This window comes from Amblyomma maculatum, chromosome 1, assembly GCF_055883805.1.
Source record: "Amblyomma maculatum isolate TAMU_Amacu chromosome 1, ASM5588380v1, whole genome shotgun sequence".
In the NCBI taxonomy this organism is placed as follows: domain Eukaryota; kingdom Metazoa; phylum Arthropoda; class Arachnida; order Ixodida; family Ixodidae; genus Amblyomma; species Amblyomma maculatum.
Genome location: NC_139344.1, coordinates 156,569,922 through 156,594,197, shown reverse-complemented (window position 1 = coordinate 156,594,197; position 24,276 = coordinate 156,569,922). Strand labels below are relative to the sequence as shown.

Below are 24,276 nucleotides of genomic sequence, written 5' to 3'. Positions count from 1 at the left end.
GTCCTCAAAGCGACTTTCGAGGTCCGCGAAACCCACGCCGACAAAAGAGCTCGCGCGATAACTCCTGGCTAGGCATAGGTTTACAGGGTTTAATTAAAAGCACGGAGGTCAACAGCCGGCTATAGTTTCTTAAAGAAAAAGAAAGACGCAAGGAGCGCGAGAACGGACAGCACGCGAGAGAAAGAAGGGAGGAGAGAGAGAGAGAGAGAGAGAGAGAGAGAGAGAGAGAGAGAGAGAGAGAGAGAGAGAGAGAGAGAGAGAGAGAGAGAGAGAGAGAGAGAGAGAGAGAGAGAGAGAGAGAGAGAGAGAGAGAGAGAGAGAGAGAGAGAGAGAGGAGCGTCTGCGGCGCTTGTTGCTGTCAGCATCGGTGAAACTCGAGCTCAGGCTGCACTGCTGGACGAGTGAGCGGTGCGGCGTTGGGAGGAGTTTAATCCCTTCTAGCGGCTTGCGCACCGGCGCCGGCGTGTCGCCATCTACTCCACGTCTTCCCTAAGCAGTGGAACGATGACTTATCAAACACGCGTTTTCTATAGAGGCCAATTAAGCCTTGACTGTATCCCGATGCAGCGATCTACTTTCGGAACTGCGGCAGTAGTCCGCAAAAGATGGGCGTGGAAGACCCCCTCCTCCCCTCCAGTCTCAAGGGGTCCTCCACTGGTCTTCCATTGGTCCACAAGAGGTACCGACACATCCATGGCTGAGAACATCGACTTGGAATGTGTGCATGCAGGACAGACGTTAGCGTTTTAAATGCGAAAATATTACTTGCCATAACACGAGAAACGCCGACATCGGCGTGTCTGCTCGCGGGATTGTTCTAAAAATCCTAGCTATGGCAAGAAAAGCGAGTTGATGCCCTCAAGCGGCCGTATAAATGTATGCAGCAGGCTGAGCATCTAGCACTGGATGCATCCAGGCCTACCTGCGACCGCGGCCACCACCACTTCAGACGATACACTCGGCACTGGCAGACACTCATGTGGCGGCCGTTTTCCAGAGCTTCGTATCAGAATTGCACTGCAACAATTCATCGTAAAACTCTCCGTGGGCAGTCACACGTTTTCTCCTTGCATATAGCTTATATCGCCTAGTCAACTTGGAAGCTAGCTGGCAGCGAGATACTCGAACCGAGGACATATGTACAAGCACCTCCTCATACTTCAATGCCAAAGTTGTGGTGCGACCGTTCGTCGTACAGCCTTCCGGATGACTTACGTTGCAATAGCGTACGCCTACCAGCCGAGGAGGAGGCTTGCTCCAGATTCGAAACGACCACCTTCATACTTGCAGTTGCATGTCTTCAAGGTGAGATTTCGGTGATTACGGATCCAAGACGCCGCACACACACACACACACACACACCGAATACAATTCCAGCAGGAAGAACTTTAATACACATCGAAAACATCAGTAAGATATTTGACCTGCGGGACTGTATCATAATTTGCAATTATATACATAACCAGTCGTGAGGTGTCTGCAGAATCTGCATAGCAAATGTTTGATAATTTGCTTTGAACTACTCTTAATTACTCTCTTTTAACTACTATAAAAATTGATCGTAGAGTAATTGTGCCGTTACTGGCCCCAGACAAAAGTTGGCAGTGCCGAGAACGGCGGAGATAAATTTTAGAACGTGTAGAAATTAATGAACTAATTTGTAAATGACATGCACACACTGTGCATGTCCTAAACTCGCCCAGTAAACTAAAATGTGTCGCTTGCAGCTCATCTCCGCGCGTCTTTCGGCATCAGCGAACTTTCAGCCCCTCATCTCCATACATATTTGTTTTTTTCTTTTTTCGTTTAGCCTACAAATATTGTTATGCAAAACAGATGACTCTTCTGAACTCATTTGACCCACTCGTGGATAGTGTCGCAGTGTCATTTGCAAACTATACGCATGTGCGCAGTAAAGAACCTTGACCTGATAGTATATTTAGTGCGTACTCCGAAACGCCATCCGCAGCCGGCTTTCTCGTGTGGGTCACGAACGGGATTAATTACAGGCTCCAATCCGCGTACTCGACTATAGTGAAGCTGCCCACTCCTTCATCGGGAGTTTCATTCGCCTATGACTTTAGCGTTTACGCTAAAGTCATAGGCGTCTCTGCTCACGTTTAGGGCCTTTTCGCTTGAGTTTCGGATAGAGCAAAAATACAAAGCATAATTATCTTTATAACACTGAGCACATGAGGCCAACTTTTCAAGGAAACAATTCATTTTCCACGCTCAAAAGATACAGACTTTGTCAAAGGTGTAGAGCCCAGGTGGTCTGCTTCTGAGCCGTGCATTGCCACTGATTTAGCATTAGTGGAGGTCCTTCTCATTGGAGGGGGTAGGACTCTTCTTACCATCAAGAGATTCGCAACGCTCGAAATTCATTACAAGCCGCAAGCAGTGGCTCTACACTCTCTACACCAATGGCAAAGACTGTACCTGTAATATATTTCAAGTAGTACATACTTATCATTGCTCCTGTCCCTCTACAAAACGCATCCACTGTTCGAAAACTCTGGGTGGTTTGCGCAGACAAATGAAAATCTGCGTAAGGTTTTCAAGGCACAGCAACAGCGCGTCAGCAGCCATGACAACAATTCCCGACATGTATCTGTGTCGTATAGCCTGGCCATCTGTCGTCCTACCAACGTTCATCGTTTTGTGCTCAGAACATTCAAAGTGTCAATAATCAAATCAAACACTATTGTTTTCCTTTGAATGAACATTGATACCTCACCTGTCAAAACTGGCCCAGAAGCATGAGGAGTGTGAAAAAAAAAATAATGAAACGAGGCACGTGACCTAGAATGAGAACATATATTTGCCCTTTACTTTATGGATAATAAAACTGCATCCCCGCCACGCCTACCTCATAGGAGAATCACTACGCTGTAGTTTGGTCCAGTAAGCACTCCACAAAAGGCGAATCATTTCTCTGTTCTTTTCTGAGCAGGTACAGGTACCAAGTCAAGAGAAACATCACAGGCGGCCCAGCCAAGCGAGAATTTGACATTCTTTTCACGGGTGACCGCAACGCCCTGAATAATAAATGAAGAAAACAGACGCAGATGAGGGGGTTGTTTGGCAGAACAGGCTCATTAATTACACGGTGCAGCGAGCTGCTGCCACTGAAATCAGGAATGCCCCTGAATGTAGATTATTCCCGCTTGAACGGCTCATTACTCTGGGCAAACGTTTCGTTCTGTTTTCGTATTTCTTTTTTTTTTTTTTTTCTGGCAGTGGAGCTCATTCGATTGAAATAATCTGTTGAGGGACACAAACATACAAAAATAACGTATAAATATAACGTACTGACGTTATATAGCTCTTAAAGCCTAAGGCAGACCCCCTGGCTCTCCGTAATGAATAAAATATACGTTTAAGCTATTTTCTTCAATCTACAAAGTAATACAAAGCTTCCGCTAATGTTAAGGTTCCTTTAGTTAAAACCAGAAAAAGACTAATACATGCAAGGTTGCGCAATGTGACAAAGAAGTGGCTTGTGGAGATTAACGTGGAGTTTCATAAAGTGGAGGTTATTAAAAGGATTTGCAGCACTAAAGGACGACACAGAGAACAAGAAGCACAGGACGGCACAGCACAGCGAAGCACAGCACAGGACAAAAGCACAGGAGTAGCGCTGTCCTGTGCTTCTCGTTCTCTGTGTCGTCATTTAGCGCTGCAAACCTTTTTTAATAACTATGAACCAACAAGTCCAGCTTAGAGTTTTATAGTGAAGGGCTTCGAATTTACTTCTACCACCTAGAGTTTTTTTAACAAGCACTGGCATCGCACAGTGCATGCACGGGAGCTCTTGAGTTTAGTCTTCATTAAAATACGGCTGCCACAGCCATACCCGCGACCTTCTGTTTGACCGGAAAAGTGAGTGAGCCATTGTATAGCGGCGGTCTAAAGTGAAAGGCACAAGTGTATAATTGGCTTTTTCCTACATCCAAGGTTAGTGGGCGGTGAACCTTTTTTCTTATAGTTTGTAATGGTACTTTCCTGCGAACCGGCTTCTCCGGCCGATATTAGAGCGCAGCTTTTATGTGCCCGTCGGACGGTTGATCCGCATCGCCGTCGGCTCCGGTGTAACCGAGCGAAAGAAAGTCACGAGCCAAATAGAATTTTTCGGGAGAAAAGAAAGAAGAGCCACTAGCTGTGGTCCTATCTAATTACTTACATGGTCATTAGCATACGGTCGAAAGATACCACTTCATGACCACACCACACGTAAACTACTCAAGACGGACGCCTTGCAAGTAGTACACAAAGTAGCGCGCGCACGCTGCCCTGTTCCCTGCGTGCGGGGCTTTCGAGTCCGTCGCTCTCGACGTTGGCTTTCGGCACGCTTTGCAGTACATAACTTAGGCAGATTTCCGTACTTGCTTGCGAGACGGCGTCGGCACCGTGGGAGCCGCGTTTCTGATATCGAAGTAATCTTGCCAGGCCGGTTGCGGCAGAGTTTGTGGCGTCATTGCGGAGCTTTCAGACCATCGCCTTGTCACTGGCTTTTCCTTGCGAGCGCGGTGCAGAATTTGCTTGGTTTTTTCCAAGAGCATTGGCTGCTATATAGCACAGTGGGCTATGCTGTGGCTGCGTCTGAGGGTCAGCGGCCCTCTGGGTACTTGTTCTGGGGAGACAGAAGTGGGAAAAAAAGAAAGCTCATTTTCTTTGCGCTGTAAAACATACGAGCCGCTGTGTGTTAAACGTGAAATTATATTAGCCGCGTTAAAGTATGAGGCCACGATTTTTTCTCAAATATTGCTTTTTGTGCTTTTCTACGGCTTCAACACACCCAAACATTGCGAAGAAATTGGAATGGACACTTAAACACCGCCTTTACAGAAGTAATGACGCGCCAGCGTTAACACCTCCTGTCTGTCGACTCTCTTTGCGGATCCTCATTCGCGTACATGCGCTTTGCAAATCGCTCAGTCACTAATCCCTTTATTAAGAAGCTTTTTATCGGCTCATGGTGAATATCTCGCGTCTGCGAGATGTGTCCGAGAGACGTTGCGATAAGTTCTGACGTCAACATAATTTCCCCAGTAAGGACGTCGCACAATGTTTTGACGATGAAGTCAAAGAAAAGAAGACAATGAAACTACGATTACACAAAACACGCAAGAGAGAGGAAAAGAAGAGGTAGACAGAAGAGGAGGAGGAGGAGGAGGAGGAGGAGGAGGAGGAGGAGGAGGAGGAGGAGGAGGAGGAGGAGGAGGAGGAGGAGGAGGACAGACTTTCGCCATTAAGCTCTTAAGCGAAGCTGAGTGCAATTTTGTAATTATTTTTTTCCTTCTCTCATGCTCTTTAGCGCACAGTCGTAATTAGCTACCGCATTATATGAAAGACCATCTGACGTAGATATATAAAGCACCGCTTCAACCAAGCGATGCGAGCGTGCATCCTTGTGAGGCCTAGCATGCTTGGCTCGGAATACAGAGGTCCTGGAAGTGGAGGGATCTGTTGCCCTCGACCTTTCTATCTGAAGTTAGAAGGCCGAGTTTGTAGCTGCTGCCAAATAAACCATGCCACGTGGTCGCGTGGCATCGCACAACCCACCGACTAATCAGTGTCCGGCCGTGCCACCTGCCAACTACCACCTGCCAAAGCCACGCCCGTGAGCCTTCGCTCACAACGTCGGTGCTGGATTTTCTGGAGAACGGGACCTTGGATGCTATCGGGGTAATATGTTGCGAAACGAAGTATGTCTCTACCGACTTAGCTCGATAGTTATAGCCAGTTTTAAAGCCCCTGTCATCGCATTTCGAAACAGAGGAACTTTCGTCTCTAGGGCTAGTATTTAACATCTGTTCAGTAAACAGCTGTCGTAATATCGTAATAGGTGATGTTTCTGAAGTTGTCGGATATATACCATTATTCCTTAATCACGGATAAGTATAGAAGTTACCGAAGACAAGCTCAAATACGATACGCGCAACGCTTGAAAACAGCGCTTAGGTGAGCAGAATTGTGTTGGGGGCACATGGGCTGCAGAACAAATAACTTGAAATGTTACCGCCATAGGTTTGTTCCGGGCGCTGCGCTCCTGTTTTTGCCGTTCCTGTTGCTATCCTACAACGATCTAGCGCAATGGTCGCCTGTGAAAACCGCTACCTGCTTTAAAACCTCAGATATGCTATTCCACCTGTTGCGGGCCAAACGAAGTATGCAGACCTGCTCGCGTTTGCACGTGCATTAAGTATAGAGAGCAAAACTTGGCTGTTGGCCCGATTCATCGACTGCAAATCTATGTGGCATCGCGCTGTGGACTAAGGAGGGGGAGGCGGCTGATATTTTATGTACCTAAACCAGTTGTTTTCAGAACAGCTATGCACGCGAGCATTCAAGACACGGCCTGTGCCACTTGTGTAGTTGAAGCACGGCGTCAAGATGCACGCACAAGTTCCCTACCAAACGAGCTTGTTAAGATCATCGAAACTCTATTCAGATATATGCGTTCAAATCGTCAGTGCTTTAAACAGGACATGTAAATTGAATGCTTCAGTGCGCTTATTTACCAGCGAACTACCAACTTGCGGAAGTTTGAACGTCACTTCGATATTAGAAGGAGACGCTGTACGGATATCCTATAAGGCAGTTGCTGGCGTAAAAGAAATGAATTGAAGACGAGAGCTTGCATTGCCAAAAATGGCCCATAGATACAAAGAGTTCACTGCCTATCAGCTAATCGCTTAAAACGAACCAGAAAGGATGAGAAGCAGCAAAGTGAGTGCTCACTGCGTCTCCTGAATACCACAGCAATGGGCCTGGTGTGTTTTAGGCCTGTTCTTAATTACATTCGTATTGTTTACATAGTGTGGAAGCTTTATCGTTGTTTTTCTAAAAAAAAAAAAAACAATTTCGCTCTGCTTCGTGTTAGACTGGTAAGCTTCTTCTGGATGAATATTTTGGAATTAAATAATGTGTAACTCGAAATTATTCACTAAATGGCTCACTTCGGAAATAGGCGTAATTATGCCCGTTTAGTTTGTTCAGTTTTTCGAAGATTACTTGTTTAGCATTCGTCACATTACTGATTTTAGTTCGGTGTATAGGAAACACGAACAGCTACACTTTTTCTTAGTTCGGCCTTACAATGATTACTTATCAAAGCTTGCATGACTGGTAATTTTTATGTATTTTTACAACAAAAAAAAAACTGAAAAATTAAATTCAAGTTAAACGGTCGAAAAGTAAATTTAAATGCGATCTTTTTACGCTTGAGGTTGCGTAATAAGGCAAATAAAACATGCCTTGTTAGATAAATAATGTTTTAATCCTAACGGCTGTATATATATATAGGCGTCCGTGTGCTGTGCGATGTCAGTGCACGTTAAAGAACCCCAGGTGGACGAAATTTCCGGAGTCCTCCACTACGGCGTCTCTCATAGCCTGAGTCGCTTTGGGACGTTAAACTCCACAAACCAACCAACCAACCAACCATATATATATATATATATATATATATATATATATATATATATATATATATATATATATATTTGTGTGTGTGTGTGTGTGTGTGTGTCTCTGGTCTTCTCTCAGAAGCGTCGTGCCATGATTGGGCGCGGTCCCAGGCAGCGCTTGCTTCATCAGCGCGTAGCTTGATTTCTCAAAAGTGTGTACTTCGGAGGCAACAGCGAGGCGAGCTTTGTTAAGAAACTCAGCGGCTGGCCCGATAGCACAGCGCTGTCTCGGCGCAGCATCGAACAGCGGCGGCATTCGTGGTTCTTTCCGCCTTCCTGACAGTTTGAGTTGAAACAATATCCACTCACTCGTGCCGTCCTTATGCATATTCAGACCGTGACGAGCTCGCCTATCGTTTCTACCTACGGTAGCGCTCGACAAGGACAGGACACTCAATTTGCAGTTGCGTCGCATATGCCCGGCGCATGGGTGCCACTGTCACGTGTGCACAACGTGCTCCTTCATCCCGGATGTTTTGTCTCCCAACGTGCTCCTTTGTGTGGTGCCTCACGAGAACGGCCGCACAAAAGGGTGGGCCTTTGGCCTCCCTGGACAATCGCACTTCGCTTGTGCGGCAGCTCCATCGCACGCGCTGAACGAGTCGGCCGAGGAAGAATTTGGACCGGCGCTATGACCCTCTAAATACCTTACCGGCACCGTTTCCGACTGGGTTTGCATGTGACAGCTTCCCTCTCGAAAGCAGCTGAGGCCGGTGATCTCTGCGTTGCGTCACTGCTTGACAGCCGCGATGTACTAAAGGAGGAAAAAACTGTGTGACTGCGCTGGGTCAGCACACGCTATATACGACCACTGCGTCAAAGTTCACGCGGAGGCACGTGAAAAAATTGAAGCGGATAAGCGCCCATAACGACGGTTGCTTGTTTCAAAACTACGGGCAAGGATTAGCCATAGTTGGTCCGCGAAATTATTGACGAAATGATGATGCAGTGTATAACGAGCTCGGTAATGCCACGTGGCTATATAGTGCTCACGGCAGGTTCATGGTTAACTACTAAACGAGAATACGTGTTATTGCGCTTGCCCACAGCCAGTGCCATAGTGCCATTTCTCTTTCCTGCATCCTGATTATGCCTACTTTGGGGTCAGGGAAATGTGTGCGTATGGGCGTAATCGCTACGACGCTGCACTGCCTGCCACAACGAGGCACGCGTTTCGTGACGTCATCGACTGCGTTGGATTGGTTTCGAGAGTGACGTCCAGTGACGTGTCGTCGACGACGCATTGCTTTTGCTTCGAATTCATCCACGTGAGAGAATACCGACGAAGGGAGCTCTCAACTGGCGAGAGAAGGGCTGATGAATTTCAAGGTAATTTTCTAAGAAGCCGGTGACGGCGTCTTGTCATGACCGCGCGCCCCAGCCGATGGCGACGAGATCGTGCAAGGCAACGGCGGCGTGTGCGGGGGTGGTCACGTGATTACAGGGTTAATCTTTGCGCGGAAACCCTAACCGCCGACACGAGAAACCCGGGAGACGAAACAGCTAGTGGTGCATTTTATTATAGAAAAAGGTGTGTAATTGCGTCCAGGTTGAGCTCCTATGTTCGTCCCTCGTATTACTTTCTTTTTCTTTTTTTTTTCGCCACAATGCAAATAGCATAAAGAAACAGAATAGCACCATTATAAGTATGACCCTTGAATTTATATACAACATCTATGGCTGTGGAGATGCTGGGACACCTAAACCTTGAACCTGAAACCTAGATGTCCCCTACTTTGCATCGTAGTGTACTGCCTTACAGCTGCGTCGCATCGGCACACCTTTGAGATTTTTGCCTTTGTGACATCTGCAAAGGCAACTTTCTTAAATTTTGTGCATTTATTTTTCCCCTGTGAATTTTTCAAGTACTGCGCTCCTGCAAGCATGTAGTTGAAATGCTACTATACACAGCAATACGGGACCCTGTAGGAATAAAGAGCAGAAAAAAGGGTAAATTTGCTGCGCAGTGGGGACTGCACCTTCGAGAATTTGTATACGGTTCTTTTTTTTTAATATTTCTTAATTTGAACGAATATTTTATTTTTCGCCCGCCGTCTCGTGGCGATTGATAATTAGACGCATCTCTGCTTAGAGACATACAGGCGCATAGCTGCACGCACCGCGGGGTTCGCCGTCAACGCATCGACAGTACCTATGGTGTTGCAACAGAGCGCATACTTGCGAGCCGCCGCTAGACTCATCCTTGCGTGCCTTGATGTTTACGTACAAAAGCAGCGGTGTTTTCTGACGCATGACACAAATAACACGAGAACGTTCCTCACGGGGAATCCCACCTACACCCTGCGTCTCTATGCAGTTGCTTTATTATTCGTCGGAAGCTCATCACGTACCGTAAACCGACATTTAACAATTTCTACAGTGGTGACGTAGGCAAATTAAAACGGCCAATCTCCTCTTGCTCCTTTTATCCAGTGACTCAGCCAACATCGAGGGCGGATTTTGGCGGGTTGCTACGACATACCCCCCCCCCCCCCCTTCCCCACACACACACACACAGTCAGTCTGTCCTTGCTGTCCTCAACGTAGGAAAACCTGAAACTTGAACACAAATTTGGAACTCAAGCTCCGCCAAATTAAGGGTACGACTCGGCAGCGTTCATGGCTCCCGCCTGCGACTCCCCCTGGAGGATCTTCGTTCGCCTACGGTTACTCGCTTAATCCTTAATCCCTTGATTTGTGTCTCTATTATCTCGCACATACCAGAGTACAGCCGTGGGCTACCACATCATGTGGACCATCGAACAGTATAGATATACAGTCCCGCCTATAGGGGCAGCGTCAGGATCCAAGGATCTCGGAGGGTTCGGTTCGCATCTCACCCTCCCATCTCAAAGAAGCTACCCGAGTTAGCAGTCGCACAACCAGCCGACCAATCAATAACGGGGTCTTTAACGCTATTGTGCTGAAATTTTAATTTGTTCAGTGGCCATCGCTCCTTTTCTTCCTCTACGGTAAGCAAATTACTCGTTTAGTGCACTCGCTCTCCTTTTATCTGTGAACAAAATGCCACAAATTAATGCATGTAGAAAAGCCGCCCTCATCCTCAACAACCCCCCTCCCCCCCCCCCCCCCCCCCCACACACACACACACCCGCTCGTACTTCTTCCAGTATGTTCCAGTATGAGCGTATCCTGTAAGCATCTTGCTCGAGACACAGATTTGCACATCTGGCGAACAAATTCGGTGCGCGCGCACGCACAGGGCGCGAACACACATACGCACACACGCAAGCGCACGTGCATCGCGAAGCCAGCCAATCATCTACACGGCAGACGTCACGTTCCGGCGACTACGCCGAAAGCGACCGCATTGTGTCCGCCGGGACAGGGCCCCTTGCAAGGCCTCGTCCCCTCTGCCGATAGGCCCTGCCGCTCTTTGGCCCCGCATTCACCCCTTCTAGTGCCTTGTGAAACAGCCCGCGCATTGCTTGGCGCACTGCACGTTTTCGTAACGCTCGCGGCATGCATGCTCGGCAAGATGGCCCCGTCCTCTCGAACATCCACCATGCTGCGGCGCGGAGGCCGCTGGCAACTGGCGGAGACACCTCGCCCCCCTCGCCTGACGAGCGAAGGGCGCGTGTCGCCGCCGGCGTCCACAGTCCTCGGCACCGGCGGCCGCGTCGCGCAACCCCAAGCTCTCGCTGGCGCTGGACCGAAGAACGGTGAAGGTCCCGGCCTTCTTTCCGACGCAAATGGTAACTTGGGACGGCCCGGTCAAGCGCCCGGTCTCACCAGCGCATACATACATGCGGCCGCGAGATGCAGGCACAACCTTCGCCGCTTTGCGCGCAGTTGGTGGACGGGGGGCAACGGATGTAATGAAATGAGCTGACGACCCCAAACGCGTCCGCGTGCGTGCACGCAACAGCGGCTATGAGAGTTGCGTTTAACCCCGCTGAAAAGAATACTTATAAAAATCATAGGGTCTCTGAAACATCTCTTAAGAGGAGAATGGCGAAAGCCTACCCTTCCTATCCTATAATTTGCATCCCATCGTTAGCCTCTTGTCGGCATTCGTTGCAGTGCTACATATAATTATAATTGGTTTACAGGAAAGAAAAGGCGCAGTATCTATAACACGTTCCCCGGCATGTATGAGTTTGGACGATACACCATCGCTGCGGTCGCGTGGCGTTCCTTGGCGCGCGTTCAAGTGTGGCATTGCAGATGACAGGGACGCAGCCCGCCTCGGCCAATCACAACGCCGCAGAAGCCGGGACACACTTAGTCCTCGACAGCATGAGCCATTAAAGGCTTTGGCCTTAATAATAGCTGCATGCTTGCAAGTCTCTTTTATCGGTCAAATAAGACAACCATGCCCCTAAAATCTGGATGTGAGCCTATTTCAACCAAAAGTTGTTTATGAACATTAACGTCTGCATATATTGCGAGATCCCTTCCCGGGAAGCTTTTAGTTCTCTGCAATTCATTGTGAAAACCACAGTTGATTGGCTTTTTATGCCACATTTAGCTACTCGTTACAAGCCCAGGGCAGCGAAACCAGCAACCAGGTATTGCCAGTTATTTCAGAAAAACGCTCTTGAGGCGCCTGGCGACGAGCATTAAAATGCAAATACTATTGTTGAAAACTCTCGAAGTACGCGTTCAAGGATGTGCTTCTTTTTTGAGCATCAGAAAATGGGCCTGTCAAGCTACGTAACTACAAGCAAACAGTAAACGCATTGTCAGGAGTCCGCTTTGCAATTCATGCAATTGTCCTTAATCAGGCGAAAGCCTTTAATGCCTCATAGCTGTCGGCAGAAGGTTGTCAACAGAGGTGTCACGATTTCGAGAGCGAGAGTTAAAAATAAATAAATAAACCTTGTCTCCACCGGGAATCGCACCTTCATCCCTGTGAACCCTAGCCGAGCGCTTCTCCACTGCGCCGCGCCCCGGATCGTGAAACGCTCTTCATAATTCCCTTTGTCTATCGTGAGGATCATAGCGGGATTCCGCGAGTGACAAATACTGCGCCCTTTCCTTTCCTGTAAAAGAATTATAGAACGCCGGTGAACTTTGATGCGTTCAATCAAATGCTGGTTGTGTTTGGCAAGGGGTGCGCAATGTACCGTCACGACATATCATGACGTCACTAGGCGATTCATGCATATACGAAGCTGACTTCGCCGGGTGTCCGATCCAGGCGTCCGTGCGGCGCCTTTCATTTGCGCTTCCTCAAACGCCGCACCACATAGCAAACAGAAGCAGGCATAAGCGGCGTTTGAAATTGATTTACAGGATAGAAAAGGCGCAGTATCTGTCAATTCTCCGCAGACACATGTACCGCGCCGTAAAGGAAGGGAGGAAGGCGGGAGTGAAAGAAGAGAGGGAGACAAAGGTGACGTAGTGGAGGGTTACGATCCACCGCGCTATAATGGCTTTTGCCTCATCGCACTTTCGTGGTCCGAAGTGCCCTCTAGATTTTTTTTTTTTTCAAACTATCATCTATACTTTAACCTTGAGCTTGGCGCATGATAGCCTCAGTCGCTTATGTGCCATTAAACACAACACAACACAACACAACACTATATGAGCCCAGAATCTTCAGTCGTACAGGGTCTAAACTTGACTATTTTGCAGATACGATACTTCTACATTAATAAGTAGGCTGCGACTAATGCACATGGGTGTCGGCAGGGGGGTGCAAAAGGGGTACTAGACCCTCCCAGTCAAGCCGCACCCCCCGCGGATATCTTCCGCAACTCGGTTAGAACGGAGAGAAGCGATACGTTGCTGTACCATGTGGATTAGTTTGATGTTGGTAGCGAGCGTTTCACGCGCACGTTCATGTTTTCCTATCATGTTCACGAAAAAAAATTAAAGTTGCCACTCAAGTAAACGAGGTCTGCTTGAAGGTTGCCCTGAAGGAGGGCACCTTGAGCTCTGTAACTTACTGAAACGCGACGTCATCCAGTCGGTTGCCACTTTACCAGCCAAATAATGCGAGCTTGCGCGATGAATTGGCAAGAGTCTGCAACAGGAAATTAGCTGTTTCACAATGTTCAGCTGACGTATCAGTCATTATTTACACAGTTCGGATCGAAACAGCGTTCACCACAGCCGAATGACGAAGTCATCTAATGCTGCCGTGTGTAGGTACTGAAAACCGAACTGAATTCAAAAGCGCAATAACGATGCATTTTCAAGGGCTTTTTATGCAAAGGCATACACTTGAAAATAGCCATATATAGGCTATAATATTAAACAGTGGGCATTTGTAGGCGTTATAAAGACATTATTAAACGTATTGTCAACAGGTAATGCGTGTTCATATATAAATATGGTACGGCTACGACTCATAAACAAAAAAATAGGCGTTCGCCTTAAATCCGGTCTCTAATCATGACACAGTGTCCTCAACGGTGTTCTGCTTTCTTTCAGCTGTGGGCACACCTGAGGCGTCCGTTCGGTGTGGCGGTGGGCATGCTGTGCCAGTTTGTGATGATGCCCCTGCTGGCGTTCGGCCTGCTGACAGCCATGCGCCTGAACGGCCTCTACGCCATCGGCATGCTCATCATGGCCTGCTGCCCCGGGGGCACCGTGTCCAACGTGTTCGCCTACTTCGTCGACGGAGACGTGCCCCTCAGGTAAGGCCCCGACACGCCCCACGCTTTGGTCCCGGTCCGAAACCTGACGCCCGTGAACACGTTGCTCTCGGTCGAGCGTGCTTTCACCGGTAACCTTTAAGACAACTCGGAAAAAAAAAAAAAGAAACGACGTTGTACTGTTCGAAAACGTCCCTGAATCAAATCAAATGTTGTGCGCGCGAGACTGCAAAGGACATTCGGCTCTGCTGGGCTGCCATGACGGGATGAAGCGGAGGCGACTGGTGACGGCCGCCGTCCCTAAATTTTTAACTTTACTAAAAAAAAAAAAAAAAAAGAAGTTATTGACTGCTTCCTTCGTAACCTAACTAGGAAACCATTTCCTCGAGCCGCTCAAATTAGGACATCTCGTCAATGGAGCGCAAGCGGGCGAAGCTGTCACGGCTTGATTTTGTTATTTTATTTATTCTACCTTTATTAGGAAAATTACCCCAGAGTCGATCGTCATGCCTATTTAAAAACTGAATCCTGTTTCTCTTCTGAGGACCACCCGCTAGAGATTTCATGGTGCCATCACTGTTGAAGTGTAGTCGATTTCACGAGGCCTTGGTATGACACAACTCAAGAACGGAACGGCAAACGCCCCTCGAAGCCAACGGTGTGGACGGTTGTCGCTTAATCCATAGTTATCCCCGAGCATCCACTAAGCCCAGTGATGTCACGCTAGCGGGTGCGACGAAATCAAGCTCAAGGTGACGACAATCAGTCGACATCATTGATGGGAGGGCCTCCTTGAAGGCATTTAACGTTTTGTTTTTAAGTTGTACCAGACTGTAGTGATACACGAAAAAGTGCTGTGACCGCTTTCACCAAGCCCAGTCTTTCTCGTAATGCGCTCAGAATTAGGGTGCACGTATAGCCTCTATAACTTTCGGCACATTATGCACATTGCATGCCGCAAGTTATTGGCTGTGACTTCTCATGGTGGCCATGATTCAGCTATTTGAAAGATGAATTCGGCTTTTAAATCTCGACTTTGTGTGTGTTTTCTAACATCACAAGTGATTTCATTAGCTCTCTTCTAAACAGTACATGTGAATGTCTTAAATTGTACATAAAAACACCCCATATCCTTTAAGATACTTGTAAGTTGCAGCCTTGTGAGAACTCCACCGCTCCTATGCACCACTGCACCGCCGCGGTCATGCAGTGATTAGGGCGCTCGACTGATGTGTCCGAGGATGCGGTATCAAATCCCAGCCGCTGCGGCCTCTTTTCATAGAAGGCGAAAGGCTGAGCCCGTGTGCTGTACGATGTCAGTGCACGTTAAAGAACGCCAGGTGATCGAAATTTCCGGAGCCATGATCTACGGCGTCTATCGCAGCCTTAATCGCTTTGGGACGTTAAGGTTCATAAACCAAACCAAACCAGTAAGATATCGAATGTAAGGGCTTTTGCGCTTGGCTGGGATCAAGCACCTCCTGCAACCGTTGTTACACATGCATGAGCTGATTTACGCACGTATGCAGTGTTTCGACAGATAGCGCCAGCATCCCTTTGAATACGGAATACCAGGCCTTGCTCCAGCCCCAAGCAGTGCTTCTGCCGCGTATATCCTTGTCGCACTCCCTCCGCGTACCTTACAATGCGCACCGGTGTTTTCCGACATTTTATCGTGGTAGCCTTAAACGCCCGTTCTGCAGAAAATCCGGCACTGACGGCGTCAGAATTGTCGGCATTTTCAGCGAAAAATCAAGGGCATGGCTCCGACAGGTGGTAGCTAGATGGCAGGTAACATATTGCCACGTACCGATTGATCGATGGAGTGTGCGACGTCACGAGCATATGTGACAGGAAAGGAGCTGCCAACTCGATTGTCTACTTCGAGATGGGAGGGTAAGATGGGTATCGAAACTTCTAGGACTATTGGGCAATGAATAAGACACGCAGGCACATCCGTACGGCTCGGTTGAAATGGGGCTTTATTATATCCCAGGTGGTCTTTGACGTAACTGCAAGTAGCTTATAATGCTGAATGCTAATGAATATATGCGAGCTATTAGAGGCGCAAATGAAGGGATTAGAGATTGTTCAGTTCAGTTCAGTTCAGTCGTTCAGTCGTGTCCGACTCTTCGTGACCCTATTGACCATGTCACGCCACGCTTTCCGGTCTCTCACTATCTTCCTAACATCACATAACTTCATTAGAGATTGAGTGAGTACCAAAGTGGATATGCGCGAACGAGGAAGCGCAAGATGAGACGCAGACAGGGGATGGTTACGTTACGTTGGTTACGTTATGATTACTGTTATTACCATGCTAATCATATTTCTTTGAATTTTGAAGACGTACAGCCTTTGTCAAGAGCAAAAGCCCGAGTGGTTTTCTTCTAAAAATGTCATGTAGCGAAGCTGTTGTAGCTCCGGGGGAAGCTCCATGTGTCGCAGGACGAGGACCTGGGCACTCCTCACCCTCAGCGGATGGAACGCGGGCGAATCACCACAGGCCACAAAGCATAGCCAAAATAATTTTGAGTTATTTACTTTCGACAGAGGGTGTACGTGCCTGGGACAGGTATATAATGGAGTCGGACTGAGGATGCATTTATGTTGGAAAATAAATCGCTTATAGTTTGAATTCATAGCGGGCGCTACTCAGGTACCGGCAACGCGGGATGCGCACGCACGCACGCACGCACGCACGCACGCACACACACACACACACACACACACACACACACACACACACACACACACACACACACACACACACACACACACACACACACGCGCGCGCACGCACGCACGCACGCACGCGCGCGCGCGCGCAAATTTTTGTCAATTTTTGTAGATAAATTATCTTATATATTCCAAATTTCGCAAGTTTACTATTCACTCGTCGCTCGTCACACCTCGAAAGGTTGAGGCAGGCTTCATAGCAGACAATGCAACTGCGTAGTATATCATTTCTCCGGCCTGTCCTTTTTCTTTCTTGCTCATATTATCTTCTATTCCAGCAATATTTATGCTGCCTTCCCTCTACGGCATGAATGTGCACCGCGCCGCCTTCTGGTCTCAGTTTCTTGTCCTCCTTTTCTCCGTTCTTGCGTTTCGCATTGATAAATAGGGATCTCGATGAACCGAGATTTCTCTACCCCTCTCATTCTTCATTTTCTTTCCTCTGTGTGCAACACATTGGGTGTCGCTTGGGAACTGCGTCAATACCGTTCGAAGCCGGTTTCTGGAACAAAGTACAGGCCAGCACAAAGACGAGACCTGGGAATCCCACATGAGGACTGGTCGATGTAATTCGGCTGCGAAAGGCAACACGTTTAAACAACGAGCAAATGAAGCTTCTAATTACCTTGCCGCGTGCACCTGCGTTCATTCTTTCGCACACGCCGTGAGCTGAAGATCCAAGATGTTTCATGACGTGTATTGCGAACGCAGACAGTGCGCTGACACTGCATTCGGCGGATACTTATTCAATTGCTCCATTGGCGATGCTGCCACGCGTCACAAAATAGAAATTTTCTTTGTCAGGTTTAACTGAGCGTTAATTTCTTTATTTCGCCTAGCGGTGTAGGTACAAGATGGCTAACACCTGAAATAGACACACCTCCGTTCATCCTAATGCGCAATAAACTCGCATTCCGTCTAAAGCGCACTCTTTACGCTAGTGAGTGCCCAACTTCAATCAGAAAATTATAACAGGAACGATCATAATATAAACCCCGCTCTCGTAAGTACTACCGGCTCGTCGTGTGGGAAAAAGAATATCGTCCCAAAGGGCACGCTTGCTCATGCAGCTTCGCTGGCAGCATTAAGTGCCGTTGGTTGCTCAACGGCGATGACACAATCTCCGGTGAAGCTGACTTCTGCCTCGTATCCTCGTATCGGTTGCGCGCAGCAGTGCCAGCAAGGGAGCGATACAGAGGCGCTATACGCGAAACAGTGCGACTCTGCGCACGCGAACGATCGTAGCACGCGACTAATTCGACCGTCACCGTTGTCCTGCACACTGATCTCACCTAAACTTCCTCTCGTTCAGAGTGTACTCAGTGGTCGCGCCGTGGCGCCTGCGGCTACAGACAAGCGGGCCCTGCCTGCGCACCTACCGAGCCCCTAAATAACTGAATGTAAATCCAGCCGCCGCATGCGAAGGTCGGGCGTGTGCAAGCGGAGTGACATGATGGTTGCCACGCCCAATGGATTGGAGCGACGGCGTCAATCCCAAACCCATCTCGCTGCCTGTCGTCGAAGACGCCGTAGAGATGTCATCGCATGCGCTGTAAAAACGCCGTCCTCGTTAACGTTCCTGGTGCGAAACACGACGCCGGCGAGCATCAGCGCATTAAAAAGGCGTTGGACCGTTCGTGAAAAGCGACATAACTGTATATCTCCGGTCTGCTGGCTTTTCTTCCTAACCGAGCTTAATGCGCGAAGAAAATAGCGTGTCAGTCGGACCGTGTAAAGAAATGAAGTCCTCTCATTAGCTGCCCAGTCGCAGTAGCTGAGTGGTTATGGCGCTTAACTGTCAGCCTGAAGATACGGGTTCAATCCCGGCTGCAGCCATATTTCGATGGAAGCGAAACGCGAGCCATCCAGGCGCTGCTTGATATCGGCAGATATTTAAAAACAAAAACATGATGTGGTCGAAATTGATCTGGAGCTTTACGGCGTCTTTCGCAGCCCGTGTCGATTTGAATCGTTATCCCTTATTTACCGCACCATCACATCACACACCAGGTCGCTCCATGGAGTGCGCTCCCATTGTGACCACACCGTGCCATCATTAGGCACCTCTAGCTACGTGACCGAAGGCGAATAGCGCTGTCCTGAATTGTTTTCCTTTATCATTTGAAACTTTGTATTCCAATATACTGCATTAATAGAAATAGCATTTGTTTGTTTCTTTTGTAAGATACGGCAAGACTATGAGCCCTCTTGCGGCTATCATTTACCCACTCTTTTCTAAAACAATCAGAATATGCTGCCTGTCCACTTATAGGACAAGGACCACCGTCATAAAGGAATCAAGCATCCTAGAAGAAAACAAGCAGCATAAAAAAAAAAACATCAAGAGGCCTCGTTGGCCCACTTTTCATTTTCAGAGCGTGTTTCCGAAGTATTTTGTCATTTTCTGGAAGACGCGGCCACCTGTTGAATGCAGATTCGAGCTATTCAGGGAATGGAGTGCTACTCTGTGCGAGGACGGTACAATTCTGCGACTTTACCACGGGCGTATGACGTAATATTGGCCGTTTACTGTTCTTAATGGTGTCAACGTACGCCAAGCTTCTACTGCATGATGTCATCCGACGATACAGCCCTGCCTGTCGTCGTCGGCTCGCTACTGTTGTCTGGAGTTACCCGTCTGGAAGTCTCCCTTGTTTAAGGGTAAAACATACGAACACGCTTGGATTTAGGATGGGTTAAAATTTATATCTGTAGTTATAGAGTTCCCATTTTGTGCCTCATGAAAGTACACAGATGTAATTCAGTGGTTTCTAGAGGCTCCAAAACTTATTGCACAGCTTTTTTGTTAAAATGCGCTGCCTTTATTATTCAGACCAATTATTGAATATGCCGAAGTAGTATGGGATCCTCACACAGCGACTAGCATTCACAAGCTAGATAGGATTCAGCGACTCGCTGCAAGGTTTATATATAATAAATACCGCCGTAACCATTCTTCAACAGACCTCTGCCAACAAGCCCAACTACCAATGTTAGAAAGCAGAACCAGGTATGAAAGACTAAAAACTCTTTACCTCATTATCAATAATTATCTAAAAATTAATAAATCAGATTACTTTGAGATCAAAACTAATGAGACATCAAGGCATCGTCATAGTAGGTTCATTCCATTGCCGGCTATAAAAAATAATTGCTTCAAGTTTAGTTATTTCCCGCGAACTTGTAAGGACTGGAGCTCTCTTCCAGATTCTGCTGTTCAATCATCATCATTATCTGAATTTGTACGCCATTTAGAAAATTTCATCTATGGTACTACCACAGGGTGCTGAGGTTCTATTGCTGTTGTGTAGGATGGCTGTTGTTCTGATTTCTGTGTAATTCATTTTTGTTTTGTTTGTGTGTGTATTCAGAGACAATTTTTGATTGACTATTGATTTTCATCGTCTTCTATATTGCTCATTTTTTGTTTTGTATTTTCCACTCCTGTTACAGCCCCTTATGGTGGCTGACAGTATTAATAAATTAAATGAATGAAATGAAATTTGTTTATTTCCCAGCCATATATTCTGATTTGTGGATACATGAGGCCAAAGCATACCCAATGAAATGTTAAGATTGTACTCTTATGTATTCTTCATCTTTAAGAATAACTTTTTTTTTTTTTCTGAAACCATGCGACAAGGGATGGAAGACGCATAAATTATTGACTTAACCGAAAGCGTTATAGTTAGAGAGAAGTCTGCCTCAATGATTTCGTCCTAAAAAAGAATTCGCACAGTACGGTTGACACTAACCATAGGTTTTCTTCTTTTTTTTTTTTTCATTATCAAGAGAGGTTCTGGTGAGTTCTACGTTATCCCACTGCGTTCAGCTCCCAGAATTTTCTCACGGTATTGAAGTACCAAAGGAACCCAGAAAAAGGAGTCGTGACAATTCTTAGGGTGAAACCATCCAGGCGAAGCTTTTCGTGTTTCTCACAATGTACGCGCTGCTGCGACCAGTCGAGCCCAAGTGAGTAAACCTACCCAACGGCCTTCGAATGGTTGGCAGATGTGTCGTGGCGCATAGCCAACATGGCTATCACACCTTGCCTCATCTTGCGCTAATTTTCCTCGGCAGTCGGATATCACTTCCCTTTGCTATTAAGTATAAGCGTGGTTTTCCACACCCCGCTAGCTCTCAAGGTTGAAATCATCCGAGAGGAGCATCTTGAACACCTCTGTGCAATGCGTGCATTCTTTACATTGCCCTCACTAATAATGATGTGTGTTAATATTATGCAGCGCTGATGATGCGGGTTGTCCTCGGCACCATGAAGGAACAGCGCATGCTGGCACAATCGCGAACATTTGTTGCTGCGTTCCCACAAGAATTGCTCTGCATCTTCATCTTCGTCAGCTTGCTGCGATCTTCAGGGCGCTGACCGCAGACGGTTTCACACGACACACCGATCTGATGGTTTCGGCCTCAATACACGGCTGCGTGTGCCCTGAACTCCGTCTGTCTGCGACCACGGGCTCGCTGTCCGAGTTTCGCTGAGGTGTTTGGGAAGAAAGAAAGAACCGCGCCACTATGACAACAATGTGTTTTTTTTTTTTTTTGGCCGTACAGCCGCGCTGATAATTCCATTCAGACAAAGAAATAATAAAAAGCTTTAAGCGGCAGGTAAAACTGGATTATTTGAACGGAAAAGAAGCAAAGTTTAGAACTATATCGAAACTGGAAAAAAAAAAATAAAAACAGATCAGGAAGCTTTCTACGATAAAAGAAAGGCAGTACCCTGCATTTTGAAGCTAGATCAGAGTGTCTTGAAACGCGCAGCTACAAAAAGGATTTCGCCAAGATGACACATGTGCCGTGTGTGGTAAATCTGTAGAAACAAGTTGTACTCAAATGTGATGGTATACATCCAGATGTCGATGCAGGCATAGTGATTTGCCCTGAGGCCCCATTGTGTTCAGAGATAGCAATGGTCATTCGAATAATCTGTGGTGGAAGTGTGCAAAAGGCGATTGAAAGATTGGCGGCTCAAAAGCAGAGTGGTCAAAATGAGATTAGAATGTAGGATTAGAAATATACTTTAAAAAAAAAATGGCCAATTTAAGGACCGGTTCATAGTATCAGTAAATAAATATAATTAGGGCTGTACGAATATTTGAAATTTTCTAATATCGAATCGAATATACTCATTTTCGATTCGTTAAACGAACCAATTAGTGGAAATGGAAAATTATTCGAAACTGGTCGAATATCTTCGCAAAATGTCGAATAATTTTCGTGCACTTTCCGAATAACTGGCACGAAAGAACGCCTCGGTTACCTCCGACCACTCTCTCGAAGGCAGCGTCATTTCCGAGCACGTACACCTTCCTACAGGCTTCACCGTGGCCGCGACGCGGTCCATTCATATGGAAACATTTATATTGCAGGCATTAAAGATCGGGCAAAACTACAATCGCGAAGGCCACTTCTTTAAGCATTTAAAAAAATGTTTGACGTCTAGTCTGAGAAAGTCTTCTCTAATGTTCCCTTCGTTAACGTGATGTTGTTCAACTGGCGCCATATTGACAGTACTCTTTCGAGTTTCGCGTCTAGTAGTGTCAGGCTGTACATCTAGCCAAGCTGCATCTAGTAACTTTATTAACCCGTGTCAACTCCGCTTAATTTTACTGAGCATTAATTTCTTCTGATTCCTGATTACGGCACTGCGCGATCTTTTTTTTTTTTTAATTATTTAGACTCGATCTCACCTGTAGTCAAGGTTGACGCAGCTGTGAATTGTTGTGAACTATATATCAAGCAGAATGTTGAATAAAATTTAATTTTAGACACTTTTTTTCATGTTTTGTAATCAGCGTACAAATGATATGAAGATAACTTGCAGAGAATTCGATAGATATTCGATTCGGTGTTTTCACTATTCGATTCGGTTTTTATCTACATTATTCGTATTCCATTCGACAGCAAGCCTGTACTATTCGTATTCGATTCGGTTTGGAGAAAGTGCTATTCGAACACCCTGTCGTGACCTAGGTTGCGTGTTGTAGGCCCGGTTGGTTGTCGGAGCAGGAGCAAGGACGAGGCGGCTGGAAACTGACCTTGAAGTGAGATGGGAAACTTTATATACAGTATTTACATGGTAGCGTTGGTTAGTGGAAGACTGACTAGAGGAACAGCCTCAGTTTTACGACCCACGACACGCACTTGTTATCAGTTTTTATAGGCTTTATTCCCTAGGTTCCCCAGATGAGAGGCAGGCCAGGTTATGAGAGAGTGTCTCTGTCACCTCACTCTTCCGCACTCTCACGCACGCGCCCCAACACTGCTCGCTCTCGTTGACACGCCCCTCTGAATGGTCCTGGCTTGAGGGTGATGAGGATGTCGTCTAGACGGCGTAGATGGCGTCAGCAGGTTGTCGCCGTGCGTGTTTGCACCTGGGCTGGCTCATCGGCTGGGCGGCACTCAACGAGGCAACTTAGCCGGAAGCTGTCCCCATGGCCCACCACGGGAATAAAGGGAAGAATACACACACACTCTTCGTGCCCGTAGCGGTGCTCGACACTTGAAGGGATCGAAAATTGGTCGTTTCCCCTCCTTTGTCCTGTCCTCGACTTGTTGGCGGGACCCCTAGTAGGCTCGACACTTGAAGGGATCGGAAATTGGTCGTTTCCTCTCCGCAGCTCGTCCCATCACAATAGCTGTCTCCGCAGCTTGGCCGATCACAAAAACCCTTAAGTATAACGGAGAACCGTTGAGCATGGTGACAACTGCCACCACCCTGTTTCAAAGGGCCCGTTCCCATCTTCCATCCATTCCATTCAAACTGTGCGCAGTATGATGCATCATGTTCACTGAGGTCGCGGCGAGGAGGAAAATAGCCTCGAACCGGAACGCGCTGCGCGGCTCCTCCTATCTGGTATGTGGGGACGCGGGGATAGCAGTGGGGGCGGCAGGGCATTCTAAGGAGAAAGGGCACACGTTGCAGTCTTTTGCACACAGAGTGTCTTGAAGAGCCGCAAAGTATCTAAGCCGATTAGCTGATGTGAGCGATGTGCTTTCTTTCCCTGTTCTTTCTTCTTTCGCCCCTTTCTTTCCTTCATTTCCCTGATCGTTTCATTTCCGCCGGCCGCAGTTTAGCTGCTAAGAGCTGCCGCGGTTAGCACAATCTTTTTTTTTTTTACTCAGTTGTTTGCATTAACAAAAAAATAACAACCAAAAGGAGATGATTAACAGAAGATAAAAGATTAACAGCGGTGGTATGCACGTGTGTCGCTCTACACTGTTCCACTTGCAACTGACTCAATTGGGCTAAGACGAGCAGCTTCTGAATTTCAAGCCCCAACCGAAAATGTTTCGCTTTGGCAGCCTTTCGTGCGAGTCCGAACACTGTGTTTGTAGAGTAGGGACCGGAAAAACTGAATACCCGTGCAACAACGGCACACTTTGGGCAACAAGCGGATGATATTCCTTGCGGCAAATATTTACGAGACGCCCCCAGGTAAAGAACTATTTCTATTCAATCACCTGAGGTTAATGCA

At 47.2% G+C, this 24,276-nt stretch overlaps 1 protein-coding gene across 4 annotated transcripts in view; it reads left to right on the top strand.

The window, feature by feature from the left end:
- LOC146204713 (ileal sodium/bile acid cotransporter-like) overlaps positions 1–24,276 on the top strand; it is a 179,342-nt gene that overhangs the window by 40,332 nt on the left and 114,734 nt on the right. For all 4 annotated transcript variants that reach the window (XR_014704028.1, XR_014704027.1, XM_084589433.1 and 1 more), the window contains exon 2: positions 13,875–14,080. Coding sequence is in view for 2 of the 4 variants with exons in the window: in XM_084589432.1 (XP_084445558.1) it covers positions 13,875–14,080 (206 nt within the window). In the remaining 2 variants the exon portion in view is untranslated. The remainder of the gene's footprint in view (positions 1–13,874; positions 14,081–24,276) is intronic.